This window comes from Populus trichocarpa, chromosome 13, assembly GCF_000002775.5.
Source record: "Populus trichocarpa isolate Nisqually-1 chromosome 13, P.trichocarpa_v4.1, whole genome shotgun sequence".
Taxonomy (NCBI): Eukaryota; Viridiplantae; Streptophyta; class Magnoliopsida; order Malpighiales; family Salicaceae; genus Populus; species Populus trichocarpa.
The window spans coordinates 349,940-364,705 of record NC_037297.2 but is presented as its reverse complement, the minus strand read 5'-3'; the positions used below and the strand labels follow the sequence as shown (position 1 = coordinate 364,705).

The 14,766-nt window shown below is 36.2% G+C and overlaps 3 protein-coding genes across 3 annotated transcripts; 1 reads left to right on the top strand and 2 right to left on the bottom strand.

Annotated features, from left to right (window-relative positions):
• Positions 1-2,011: 2,011 nt before the first annotated feature.
• On the top strand, positions 2,012-5,412 carry LOC7478882 (pentatricopeptide repeat-containing protein At1g56690, mitochondrial). The gene is made up of 2 exons (XM_052446650.1): positions 2,012-4,536; positions 5,077-5,412. Exon 1 carries the CDS (start codon positions 2,199-2,201, stop codon positions 4,308-4,310), a length of 2,112 nt encoding a protein of 703 aa, XP_052302610.1. The 5' UTR covers positions 2,012-2,198; the 3' UTR covers positions 4,311-4,536; positions 5,077-5,412.
• A 700-nt stretch (positions 5,413-6,112) lies between these two features.
• On the bottom strand, positions 6,113-6,466 carry LOC18104006 (protein NIM1-INTERACTING 3). Its single transcript, XM_024583799.1, has one exon. It carries the CDS (start codon positions 6,464-6,466, stop codon positions 6,113-6,115), a length of 354 nt encoding a protein of 117 aa, XP_024439567.1.
• A 3,178-nt stretch (positions 6,467-9,644) lies between these two features.
• On the bottom strand, positions 9,645-14,650 carry LOC7465226 (inactive glucose-6-phosphate 1-dehydrogenase 4, chloroplastic). Its single transcript, XM_024584058.2, has 12 exons — positions 14,251-14,650; positions 14,001-14,157; positions 13,389-13,624; positions 13,097-13,191; positions 12,531-12,645; positions 12,194-12,399; positions 11,948-12,056; positions 11,802-11,839; positions 11,577-11,697; positions 11,305-11,501; positions 10,386-10,586; positions 9,645-10,261 (listed from the first exon to the last, which is right to left on the bottom strand). Exons 1-12 carry the CDS (start codon positions 14,356-14,358, stop codon positions 10,024-10,026), a joined length of 1,821 nt encoding a protein of 606 aa, XP_024439826.1. The 5' UTR covers positions 14,359-14,650; the 3' UTR covers positions 9,645-10,023.
• Positions 14,651-14,766: the final 116 nt, after the last annotated feature.

Sequence of the window (14,766 nt, the reverse complement as noted above, 5' to 3'; positions counted from 1 at the left end):
AAGATATGTGAGCTACAGAATCAAAGTGAGTATTGATAGAATGAACATCATAACATTTTTCATATCAGATCTGCAATGAAAGACACTGCTATGCAAGTTGGGATGGGATCCAGTGCATAGAAGCAGCTGATTCGACTACAGCCTCCAAAGCGCCGTCGATGGCTCACTCTTCCTTCACCGCATACTCCATTTGATTTCTTTCGCCGATATTGATCGGCAGCCAACAAGGATGATACCTCCATGCAACCTATCTAATTACTCTCTAGAGACTTTTGACAATGGCACCAACCGGAAGTATGGCGCAGCCTTTGACAGAGAAGATTTTGCATTGTTCTTGAAATTGTAAACATGGCAACAATAGTAAGTTGGATTGCCCTTCTAATAAGGAATCTTCTCCAAGAACCACAAGCAATTCTCCTGTACACACCTCCAGGAAAATTCATTATCTTTCGCCTTCTTGAGAAGAATGATTGTCACTGAAATTGGATGTGTTAGGAAGCCACTAGTCATATATAGCAAGCACAGCAACTATTAATAATCACTTAATAGTAACCATCTAGGTGGTGGCCCAGTGATAAAAGCTTGGGACTAAGAGGTTTGCTCCCTCTGTGGTCTCAGGTTCGAGCCCTGTGATTGCTCATATGATGACCACTGGAGGCTTACATGGTCGTTAATTTCAGGGCCCGTGGGATTAGTCGAGGTGCGCGCAAGCTGACCCGGACACCCACGTTAAACTAAGAACTAAAAAAAAAAAAATCACTTAATAGTAAATAATTTATCGTTCAATCGCCTATTATATTGTTGGTCAAATTAAATTTTTTTAATATAAAAAAATAATATCTAGATATTACTAATATGTTCTACAATAAAAAAAAAATTAAATGATGTGGAGTTGTTCTGATATGACTTGGTCAACTTGACAAATATAAAAATCACTTAGACAACCCGACTCGAAAAAATTTCAAACTGACATCATTTTTTTTAATGTCTAGATAGCATTATATTGGATCAACTCGGATTAATCTAACAAATTCGTAATCTTAGTTCTAATACCGTGATAATTTTATAAAAAGCAAATTAAAATAAATTATAAAAGTATAATTCCTAATCAACTTAATATTAAAGAATAAAATTAAAAAAAAAATTAATTAAAAAATAACCAAAAAATAACTTAAATCAACTCGGATTAACTTGTTAAATCTACAACCTATAGCATGAAACTATGATAACCATGTAAAAAACAAATAAAAACAAATTATAAAACTTAAACCTTAATAAATTCAAAATTAAAAAAAAAGTAATTAAAAAAGAAAAGAAAAAAGAAAAGGAAAAAAAATAAAAATAAATCAAAATACCATTCCGTGAAACAATGTTTCGTGAGAAGAAAAACGATGAATTCACCTTTTATTATCTTTTATTTAATATGTGTAAAACTTACAAAAACCATTATTATTTCTTGTTCATTTTATTTTATTTTCGGGCAGCTTTTGTTCTGGTCCGTTGGCTAAGGACAGGTTGCATTCCATTAATCATGGCCCAACACTCTTTATATTAAACCCTTATTATTTCTAAGTTTTTTTTCCAATACTTTTTTTTTTTTTATCATTCTCCACTTAATGAAAATTAAATTTATTTTTCAAATAAATTTATTAAGTATATTTCTTACATTTAAAAAATTCTTATAACACTATAATATTTTAAAACTTGAATAGATCTGATAAATTAACTCGAGATCCAACTAAATCATAATTTATATTAATCTGAGTTGAAAAAAATAAAATAAAAAAACTTAATTGATTCGGTTTAAAATCAAGGTTAAATATTTTATTGAATTTTTTTTATTAAAATAATATTTTAAATTTATTAAGATTAGTTTCGTAATATGTGTCTTGTCCTAAGTTTATTTTGTCTTAAAACTATTTTTAACTACAAAATTAAAATTTTAAAATTAAGAAAACAATAACCATAAAAACTACTTTTAAATCATTTCTAGGCCAACTAAAAAACCATTTCCACGTAAATTTTACTTTACTTTCCTACGACAGGTCACTCAGACACCACTTGTCATCTCTAGTTACACTACACGAGTAACTAACACTTTATCCCATTTTTTCCCACTGTTTTCGGCTTCCGGGCATCATCAAAATCTAAACTTCAACTGTTTCTGCCATCTGGGTACTCTAGTTTTTTGTTTATCAATGCGGTTCCGTTTGATTCCATATAGAAGTTATTTTTCAAGCTCTGCTGCAATAACCCAATGTCAAATTTCCTATTTTGCACGTCTTGGCCAAATAGACAGAGCTCGAAATATATTTGATGATTTACAAAGCAAAACAGTTACTTCTTGGAATGCAATTGTGGCTGGTTACTTTCATAACAAACGGCCAGCTGAAGCCCAGAAACTGTTTGATAAAATGCCTGAGAGAAATACGATTTCTTGGAATGGTTTGGTTTCCGGGTACGTTAAGAATGGAATGATTTCTGAAGCGAGAAAAGTGTTTGATAAAATGCCTGAGAGGAATGTGGTTTCATGGACCTCGATGGTTAGAGGGTATGTGCAAGAGGGATTGATAGATGAGGCTGAATTATTGTTTTGGAGAATGCCGGAAAAAAATGTCGTTTCTTGGACTGTGATGTTGGGCGGTTTGATTGAAGATGGACGTGTTGATGAGGCTAGACGGCTTTTTGATATGATTCCAGTGAAGGATGTTGTTGCTAGTACTAATATGATTGGTGGATTGTGTTCGGAAGGAAGGTTGAGTGAGGCAAGAGAAATTTTTGACGAGATGCCTCAAAGGAATGTGGTTGCTTGGACTAGTATGATTAGTGGGTATGCAATGAATAATAAGGTGGATGTGGCTAGGAAGTTGTTTGAAGTAATGCCGGATAAGAATGAGGTGACATGGACAGCAATGTTGAAGGGGTATACGAGGAGTGGTAGGATTAATGAGGCTGCTGAACTTTTTAAGGCAATGCCCGTTAAACCAGTTGCTGCTTGTAATGATATGATAATGGGGTTTGGATTGAATGGGGAGGTGGGGAAAGCGAGGTGGGTGTTTGATCAAATGAAGGAGAAGGATGACGGGACATGGAGTGCGTTGATCAAGATTTATGAGAGAAAAGGATTTGAATTGGAAGCGCTTGCTTTATTTAGTTTGATGCAAAGAGAAGGGGTCAGGCCAAATTTCCCATCCATCATAAGTATTCTTTCCGTTTGTGGTAGCTTGGCAAGTCTTGATCATGGTAGACAGGTTCATTCACAGTTGGTAAGATCCCACTTTGATTTAGACATATACGTCTCTTCAGTTTTGATCACGATGTATATCAAGTGTGGTGATCTTGTGACAGGAAAAAGGGTGTTTGATAGGTTCTCTTCAAAGGATATTGTCATGTGGAATTCCATTATTGCTGGTTATGCGCAGCATGGTTTTGGAGAGAAAGCCTTGGAAGTTTTCCATGAGATGTTCTCTTCAGGTGCTGCACCTGATGAAATTACCTTTATTGGAGTTCTCTCAGCATGTGGTTACACTGGGAAGGTTAAAGAAGGGCTTGAAATTTTTGAGTCAATGAAATCAAAATATCAAGTGGATCAAAAAACTGAACATTATGCTTGCATGGTTGATCTACTTGGCCGAGCAGGGAAGCTAAATGAGGCAATGAATTTGATTGAAAATATGCCTGTGGAAGCAGATGCTATTGTTTGGGGTGCTTTATTAAGTGCATGCAGAACCCATAAGAATTTGGATTTGGCTGAAATTGCGGCAAAGAAACTTCTACAGCTTGAGCCTAGCAGTGCTGGGCCTTACATCCTGCTATCAAACCTCTATGCATCCCAAAGCAGATGGAAAGATGTTGCAGAACTGAGAAAAACAATGAGAGCAAGGAATGTGAGCAAATCACCTGGCTGTAGTTGGATTGAAGTGGACAATAAAGTGCACATGTTCACTGGGGGAGGCAGTGCAAGCCATCCTGAGCATGAAATGATAATGAAAAAGTTGGAAAAATTAGGTGCATCTTTAAGGGAAGCTGGATATTGTCCTGATGGTAGTTTTGTGATGCATGATGTAGATGAAGAAGATAAGGTGCACAGCTTACGGCACCACAGTGAGAAAATGGCTGTTGCATATGGACTTCTGAAAGTGCCAGTAGGGAAGCCTATTCGTGTGATGAAAAATCTCCGAGTCTGTGGGGATTGCCATTCAGCAATTAAATTAATAGCTCAAGTAACTGGGAGAGAGATTATTTTGAGGGATGCTAATAGATTCCATCACTTTAAGGATGGCTTGTGTTCTTGCAGAGACTTCTGGTAATTACAAGCACCTTATTAATGGATTGATGCCAACTTTGGTCGTGGTTTTTGAAGCCAAAATCAGGATAGAAACCTTTCATGGGCTCCTCCTTCAGAGATTTTGGTGCCAAAAGATGTTGTATGGAGCAATCCTGCATTCAGATGATTATACTAGCAATCATTTGAATGCTGATGACTAAACTAGCAGCATTCTGACAGGAGTTCTTAAAAGCCATTATGAAGTCCAGGTACGTAGTCATACATACATTTTCTCCAGAAGAGCAGAAAAAATTGAAGGAAAAAACAATTTCAGAAGTTTTGCGTGTTAATTATCTAGGCTACAGATTTTGATGCTTTGGTGCATCTTTTGGATGTCTGTGCCTACTTCCTCATATTTGCAGTATTCGGTACATAAAGAACTGTCCTCCAATAAGCGCAATCAATACTTTTAACACTGGAAGTTTGCAAGAAATAGAGTGGACAAGCAGCCGCAAAGGATTAAAAAGTGGAAGTCTTACAGTTAATCTGACCATCTGAGATTTTTACTGTTAGGTGAAATTAATTCATAATCCATCTTTTAATATCGTTGATAACCTTGAATATGAAAGATTCATCAATATAAAAATGCAAAATTAAAGCCCACCCAACTGAGCATACATGCAACCTTGTACTCAGCACAAACTTTTATGCTTGTTTTTCCTTTCTTCTTCCATTTTGTTTAGTAGTGTGTTTTCACCAAACTTTTATGACTTTTGTTAATTGATCAGCTCCTGCCTTTTTATTGCAAGGTGACTTTGGTTGCATATTTCTACAGCCCTGGTCCAATATTCATAGAAAAATATGTCATCCAAGTGGGGACCTGGACCTGTTGTAGCTTGTGATGCCTTTTAATTTGGTCCAATGAAGATGACTGAAATGAATCAACTAGGATGCTTCCTTTCAAAGTTGCTATAAACAAGTGGTTGATTACATAACGTCATAGTATTGCGTCATTCAAGAATGTTTTTTCCTTTTGCACAATAGTTACTCAATTGTCTTCTCTGACAAGTGTCTTTGTTGTTCCTGTTGGGCTCTGTGATATCTGAAACTGTACCTGTTATTGGCTAAGCACTTTGATCCTCCAATATTTTTATCTTTGGAATTGCTGATGAATGAGGAGCATGACTTTTCAAAGCAAATAATAATAATATGATGAGACAAGTATCTAGGAAACACTGAGCATCATTTTGGCTGCCCCAGCACAAAAGAAAAGGGTGCTTTAAGCAACTGGCATGAATTATTGGTGGCCACTGTGCCGGTGGGCAAGAGAAGCATCATAAACTAATGTCTCATATCTCTTCCTGGTCCAAATTTTGTTTTGAAAGCTTTGACAAGCTGTAAAGCCTGCAGCCATTTCCACAAAGTTCTTCCAAATTTCCAAAGGTACTGCCCATAGAGTTGCAGGCTACCAAACTAGGCCTTGTTTTTGTTGGAAGGAGGTATCCACTTCTAAAGTATCTCGGACTCGTACAAGAATACAAAAACGCCACATGAGCTCTCATCGATCGAGGATCAAAAATACAAGATGAGCTTTCATCGATCAAGTGTTAACATGGCCTAGCGTTGCCACTTCAAAGAGTGAAGCTATCCCACTACTTGGAAAATATCAGAAGGAAAAAAAAAGTCTTAATTATTTCGTAGAGCCAAATAAACAAGAGAGGCAGGATAAAATATTTATGTGATAATTCAGCACAGCATTAATGCTAACAATCTAAAAGCTTGACCATCTTCTCACCATGAAAAAGACAAAGAAGAAGAAAAAGAAAAGGCCGCCCGCCCTTATCTCTACAATGAAAGCTTTAGGTCCAAGTCAGTGCCTTCTTCTCCCTTATCCTTCTTCTCTTCATGCTTTCTCTCGGAAGGACCAGCTACCTGACTACTATCCTTGCCATCCTCCGAGAAATCTTCTGGCTGAAATGATGGATTCCAATGCACAATGACTCTCTCTTCTTCCGCTTTCTTGATCTCCTCTCTCTCTTTAAATATTCCATTTGAGTTTCTTCTTATATGATCATGCATTTCTTTGTTGCGTCTCAGCAAGGCAAAGAACTTCTCCATCTTCTCTTCATCTTCATCTTCTTTCTCTCTTTCTTGTTCTGCAATACACTCCATCTTCCTCTTCTTTGTCTCCCTCTCCATGCCTTGCTAGCTTTAGCTATTTCCTCAAACAGAAACAAAAACAAAGACAGAAGCAAGCGTAAGCAATAGACTATAGAGCATATCTTAGCACATAAGCAAGTAGGCTATCCAAACCACATTAATTCTGCACTTATAGCTAGTGACCACTGAACCCAACGACTAGAAACCGTGTGAGTTGACTCGATGGGGTACTGCGCGTATCATAAGAAATCTGTGACAGAAATGGGCTTGGGGCTTCATATAACATTACAATAAGTCAATAACAAACTAACCTAAAACGGAAATAGGTCTGTAACAGTGCGAAGTACTATTCACACATCCATTATGCGCGGCAGATTGGAGCATTGTTATTTTATAATTTATTTTTTATTTTGGTCCCTAGTTTTTTTTTTCCCAACAATTGAGTCTTTTAATTGCAAAATTAATACGCAATTGCTTCATATTTTTTGGATAAGGACAAAATTGAAAGGAGACGGACCAACTTAGAAAAGGCCCTGGAAATAGGTGGTGAGTTTAAAGTTGGTGCAAAAGGTACAATTTAATCCTATAATTTCCAGACCTGGACCTTTTTGACCCCTTATGTTTTTCTAAATTTTATTTTGTTACATAACTTCATTTTTATTATTTTTATTCACTAGTTTGTGGAAGAGAGAAAGTTTCGTTGGATTCCGACATAGAGAGAAAAAGTCATTGTTTTCACATATCCTAGCCTCAAAATTGATTGATATTAGTGTCCACAAGTTTCATTTGATGAAAATAGCTTGATGATGGTTATTTAAAATATCAATATTACCTAAAAAATAAATTGAAGTCGTGGAAGAAAAATATAACCCGATTTGATTTTGTGTTTTGTGATCGTTTTTGGGGTTTCTTAGGTTAATCAATTTACTTCTAGATTTAATCCAATATATGTTCAATTAAGATCCAATCAAGGCTCAACCAGAAAAAGAATAAGGGGAAGAAAATGAAATAGATAGATCATCAACTTATTATAGTCTTGTTCATTACCCGAGCTGTAAATTTCACGTGTTAACCCGAGTTAATATAGTGTGTCGTTGTCTTTTTATTTCACCCTCTTAATTTTTTTCGATCTATTCCTTTGACAGTTCGTTGTTTCATATTTAAACTAGGGTTAGGCAAGGTTAAAACGATGAAAACATGAATTGTTTTTTAACTAGATCGTCATTTAAACTAGGTAACCAGTTAGCTCTTAACCTGCTAGATTAAACAAGTCACACCAAATTTTTTTTTATTTATTAATGCTTATAGTGGTTGATTAATTTAGTTTTATAAACTGATCGAGTTTTTAATTATCATTTCAAATATTTCATGGCTTCCGAGTAGAAATAACAATACTCATATATTTTTTATGCAATTATTAGTTTTTTATCCTACCCGCATCGAAGTACGGATCCAAATTCTAGTTTGATTTAATGTGAATGCATTAGTTTACTTAGACATCGATGCTCTACTCGGAACTCAATCAGAAAGAAATAAATTTAGTTTAGATGTACGATAACTGATTGAAGTATATTCTTATCAAGAAAAATTCTAATAATAATGACGACGGCGATGACGACGGTTTTCTCTTATCCTCTAGTAAAGATTGGATGATGTTGTAGTGGGTGCTGGGCCTGGAAAAGATTAATGGCAACAAAGTCGCTGGCTGCTGCCCATGATGGATGCTTTCTGCATAACTTCTAAACTTGATGCAAGCACCATGACACTCTAACAACATTGTGTATATTAAGGCTCTTTTTCTTCCGTGGTCTGTGCTTTCTTTCGATTACAGATTTAAAAATGTTTAATTAACTAATAAACATTATAATTTTACACGAGCATTAATGAAAATTCTCTTGAAACTTTGGTTTTTTTTAAAAAAAACTGTAATTTACCACAATATCAAATGCCCTCCGAGTCTTCCTTGGGGGCGGGCAGACTTTCTGTGAGAATACTTTGATGGCTCTGCCTCTCCTTAATTTACACGCTACAAGTCTCTTTGTTTTGTTTTCCTCTTGCTCATGGCAAGTATCCATCACAGTTGCAACTAATCAGCTATTGTCATGCGATGATCTAATACTTTGTTGGTAAGATAGCTTTGTGGTTGTCGTCTTTTAAGATGAGCACATCTTGAAACCGAACATGAAATTTGTGGAGCAAATCAAGTTTGGCTTCAGGCAAAGCTGAACTCTTTGAGAGCTACGATTAAGGGTCTATTCGGCCAGTTGTTAGCTGTTCGTCATCAAGCACAGAATTGTGAGATAAAAGCAACACCTTCCCTAATAAGAAACTTCCAACTACTTTCTTAGGAATCTGAAATTGCAATGGATAGAGATCGTTGGCATTAATAGATTCAAGAGAGGAGAGTTGGATCATATTTATTGACCTCCTTTGTATTCACATGGGCAACGGATGGTGATCTTAAGCCTTTGGATTTATGTCGTACACCTAACTGGCGAGCCAGAGTTGCCTTCTATAATTACTCAAGTTTAATATTCGTCATACTCGATCTAAGGAAAAAGACATGGATTCCCTGGATCGATCATTTTTCATGAGAACCTTCCATTTTTTACTTGGAAAGAATTTATCGGTGCAGATCTTATGAGTTTGATGGGGGTTAACAATCGAGTTTTACTAAGTTGATATAGATTGGTTAGGTTTCGATTCGCATATTCTCTGATTTAACACAATTATAGGCTTTCATGCAGAGTTAGCCGAAATTAACGCGCAAAAAAGATACCTTTCAACTCAAAATAAAAGAGAAATCCTTACAATAATGTGGTGCCTGCATTCACATTATTACTGCTGAATTTTAAACATTATGCTGTTCACACGAATATCCTTGCAATGGGCCACGCTAGGCTGGCAAATCCAAAACTGCAATGGGTCACTATTCAACTTTGTTGACATGAAAGTACACAGTGTAAAAGCATCTCTAGGGGAGGGAGAAAAGAAGTTCGCTCGATGAGCCAAATTAGTAATATAGCTTTTCTTAAATAGTATAAATATTGCATCTTTTCATACATGCATTCCAATGAAAAAAAAGCTATTTAAAAAAATCAATTGTGTTTTAATATATTTAATATTATAAAACTATTTATTAAAACAGAAGAACAGGGTATGCAAGGTTAAGGGATCAAACACAACTCAAGTCCTGAAAGTAGAGCACATCATGATATTGGAGGATACAAAGCAAATGATTGAAATTTATGGTTTCTCAAGAGCATGGAACTGAAAATCTTACATCAGAAATTGTAAGAAAAGACGGGTAGAGATCTTCAAAGCATTTCTCCATGATTTTATGGCAATTTGAAGCTTTTGAGAAGAGGCTTCAATCGCCCTTGACAGGCCATTATTTTGCTAGTCGAGGCAGCTGGACTTGGTAGCAGAAAATCAAACAGGGAAACATGTTGGTTGCGCATTTCAGTAAATTAGTGCCAACTTTACATGATATTCAAAGCATTTATTTCTTGCAGTCCAGATAGATAGACTATTGTATACAGCCTGTCATGTATCTAGTAGTTCTCAAACATCAGATTTATTGCCTTTAACAAGCTTCAGTCGTCTATCCACCGAACCCCATGTTTTGCATAAAGATAATATGGTCCAATTGGACCTCTACCTCCCACTTCATAGAGTTCTGGTGTTGCATGGTTCTTGTCTATTTCCTGTAGAATTGGAGTTAGAATATTCCATGCAGCTGCAAGCTCATCGCTTCTCATGAAGAGATGGTTGTCTCCATCAATGACATCAAGAAGAAGATGCTCATATGAATCGGGCACCTCCGCACTATACCTAGAGTATTAACATAAAGAGTATGCCAGACATCAAATTATAGAACAAAGTGGGTGCTGAATTGGCTTTGCTTAAGAAAATATGAGTTCCAACAGAACAAGTTTTACAACATGAAAGTGCTTACTTGTCCTTATAGAGCAAGTTGAGTTCAGAAGCATCCAACTGCAAGCCTAGTCCTGGAATCTTATTATTAATCTTGACCAGGATAGCTTCATCAGGTGCATCACTCAGAATCAGCTCATTAGTAGCCAGATCAACGTTATGCCCAAGGCGTTCACGATAAAGGTTTCCTGGGACATTATGGAAATTTATACGTATCTCCACTCTGCATCATGTAGTTCATCATGGTGAGGAAACTCAATATAGTGTAATAAAATAGTACACAATTTGCTTTCCCTGGTGACTATCACATAAATTAAAGACCACAAATTGCATGTGCATATATATACCCCACATAATCCCCTTGTTTCTCTAGCTTTATTCAGTACAAAATTCGAGAGTTCAGCTATGTACACCTGAATGTGACAGTTTGGATTCCTGAACCTTCGTGTTTCAATTTGAAAACACCGAAGAGCCAAGGAGAAATCAGGCAATCTCATAATTAAAGCACCATGGTTTTTAAAATTTAAATCTTCTACATATTTTATCTACAGAAGTTTCCCAGAAGATGCTGATCTGTCAATTCCTAACTTGATGCAAACTTCAAGTAAGCTCTCTATTCCAAGAGATTAGACTATATACTTTCTATATCTAAATCAGGTTTTGGTTGCCTTTTTCTTTTTCTTTTTCTTTTGGTGAGAGATCCTGATTGCTTTCTCAAGACCCATTTGGAAGACAAATCACTAAACACTAAATTAACTTCAAGGCTGAGTCAAAATCAAGTCTCAAGCAATGCACAAAAAGTAGGCATGACAATTGGTGCCGCAATTAGACAACAATCCAGGTCGAGGAGCAGGTTACATTTTAGCAAAAAGACTGATGAAGCTAAGAAGTTATATCACTGTTAATTATATAGAACACAAATTCCACAATTAATTTTTCACCTGTGTTTGATGAGTCCCAGGCCAGTTTTAATTAGAAAAGGCACACCATCCCAGCGTGCATTATCGATGTATAACGCAGCAGCGAAGAAGGTTGGTGTCAAATTGTTTAAATTTACTTTGTCTCCAGAAGTAGATTTATATTGACCAAGAATGACATCACTAGGATCCAATCTGCGGATTGATCTTAGAACCTTGACCTGAAAAGAAGCTTTCAATGTGATAAGATGAATTGATGTTTGTTTTCATGATGCATGCATCTAATGATCAATTACCTTTTCATTTCTAATATCTTCTCCATCAAGACTTATTGGTGGCTCCATGGCAAGTAATGCTATTGTCTGAAGTATATGGCTGTGCACTATGTCCCTAATGATCCCATAACCATCAAAATACCTGCATAAAATAGTGAAAAATATCAAATATTGAATTTGGAACCTATGGTTGCCATAATTCACTTTACAGAGCACTCTAGCAAAGAAATTATTGATCATGGTAACCTTCTTGTCTGCGAGTGTAAGTCTTCTGACAAAATGATCTGAATTATCAAGAACGATTTAGTGACTGAGCAGTATATTCAAGAAAGGTGTTTCGAGGTTCATCACATCATAGATGTCAAATAAATTGATAAGATAAATAAACTGACCTGTATATTGCGTATATAAGTTCGGCTCCATAATGGCTCAAAGACCAGATTAGAGAACCTTAACACTGTGAGGTTCTCAATGAGGTTCCTTCCTAAGAGATGATCTATCCTGAAGTGCACAAAATTTAAGTCATACATCAACTAAAGTGAATAGTTACAAAAAGAAAACATGATTATTGAATGAATATCAATAAATGAAACAGGTGGCATATTCAAACACACAGAACAGATAATGTCAACCAGCACCTGTATAACTGCTTCTCCTCAAACTTAGAGAGAAGAGACTTTGTGAATTGTTGAGAAGACAGTGCATCAAACCCAAAAGGTTTCTCAATTATTATCCGATTCCAGCCCTTACGAGTTTGGGCATTATCAGCTAGACAGGATGCAACATCAAGAAGTGCTTCTTGTGGCACAGATAGGTAGAATATCCTGTTTGCTTTAGATCCCCCCTGCGTTGGTTACACTATTACAGAATCAATTATCAAATAGTCCAGTTAAACTATTGTACAGTCAACAAAAACCCTCCATAGCAAGAAATCAAATTTTAAGGTGAAAGCATGCGTCGTCAGTATACGTATACCTCAATTTGCTCCATTCTGGCATTTAGCTTTGACATCCCGACACAGTTATCATAACCTCCATTGAGATAGTAAGTTTTGCTGAGAAAAGCCTCCATTTTGTCACCACAGTTCTGTCTGAAACATTTCCAAAATTTGATCATTAATGCAAAGTTGAGCGTCTGTGATGCATGGATAACCATGAGACATAAGCATACGAGCAGTTAATTATATTCTTATCTCTAGCAATTACTTCAATTTACAGAATATCTTAATAGGCATCGTCGTGGCTGGTATTACCAACTCAATTGACAGGCCTCGGGTTTGGATATCAAATATTCTCACTATGCACCGCACTTGTTACCTAAAGCTGTGAGATTTTATGGATAAGCCACTCACTATGTTTGTATTAGTCATTTCTCAAGGAGGCTCAGAAAGACTGAAATGGTCTTTCAAATGAGTGTGGATCAACTTCAAATTGGAAGAAATAGTTACACATTTTCACCATTCTGGCACATCGTTTGAAAAAAAAATTGTAGGCCACTTGAGTGCACACAAGAAAACTCGTAAGGTGATAAAAGAACCATACTGATGATCAATGCGACAAGTCAAAGTTGAAGCTATAATGGATCTCAGATCTTCGTCTGTTAAATCCTTTCTTGAATAACCGAAGATGACAACATCCTGCATCCACAGAACCAGTCAAACTGAGAGAAAATACAAGTGCAAACTGCAGTAAAAGCTAAGTTGGTTAATTCATGTATTTCTGCCTTTCCCTTTATGATAGAGGCATACCCACATACCGGGTTTAACAGATAAAGTAAAACAAACAAAATGTACACAAAAGAAACATAAAGTATTGACATCAGAGTAAACCTCACCTCAGGTAGAAAGCCACTATAATACAGAGCAAATAATGCTGGAAAAATCTTCGCCCTTGCAAGCTCACCAGTAGCTCCAATAACTGCAATGCAGAGAGAAGGCCCTCTACCACCCTCAGTCGCATAATTCAAGGAATGACTTCGTGAAGGCACCACATTTGTGAAGGGATCAGCTTGAAGCTCGTGCAATGAACTTTCTTCAGATTTCGAAAGTCTTTTAGTCTCTTCAGCAGAATCTTCACGCAGGAAACATACTTTCACAACAACTCACATTGACACACATACACACCATTTTGGTACCAATCATCACAACAAAACACAAACTTTCGGTGCAAAAAAATCACAACCACGAAGCTACACTCAACATGCAAACTGTCACACAACTATTCAACCAATCTACAGTCAAGAAACAAACTTTCACTACAAATTCAACTAAAATTAATAATGATCACATTCAACAATGCATCTTTATACGAAACACAAACTCTTTCTTTTAGTATGATGATTTAAACACAAGTTCTTACTATAATGAACCATTAACACAATATTTCACCGCAAACTCAACTAAAATTGACAACACATTGTACTCGCAAGTAACAATGAATAACTAACCATCTGGCAAACTTTGATTCTTAATAGTCATGAACTCCTTCAAAGGTCCAAACTCCCTATTCTTTTTCCAGAGATTGAATCTTTCAATCACCCATAGCTTTAATCCACAAAAACTTCTACATAAACCAGCACCTCCTCCAGAATTCTTTGCCACCACCTAACACAAACCACAAAAAGCAACAAACTTCTTAATATACTCAAATGGACACTTACAGAATCCCAAAAAGTGTAAAGGCAAAGTATCACTAACCTGCAAGCTACCAGCAGAGACATTAAGAGAACTTGAGCATTGAGGAATGGGTCTAGAAGTTGAAGAATCCCAAGAGGGTATTGATGAAGTTGGAAAAGAAAGTGACATCCTTTCTGGGTTTTAGTGGGGTTTTGACAGTAAAGGTTCAGTTCTGTTAGCCATGATAAAAGAGCGAGAGAGTTGAGGATGGGTGAAACTGGTTGTTGTGGATTAGATTAATGTAAAGGGAACTTTTCCGGTGGTTGATTGGTTGTTACTCCGATGGGTGTGTGGATCCTACGTGGTGATGTAGTACAAAACGTGAGCAAGGAATTACAATGGGCTGTTTGTGCTTGTGGTATTTTGGAAGGTTAGTGATGATTTTTTTTTCTTGGATCTTAGTAGTGTGGCTACCATGGACATAGTTGTAAATCGACCTAGTAGGTTAATCGATGATTCGTTAACGTTTTATATCAATCAATTCTTTTTATCAAATCAAAATTATTTTAGTTAAAAAAACTAAATTGATTTATAATT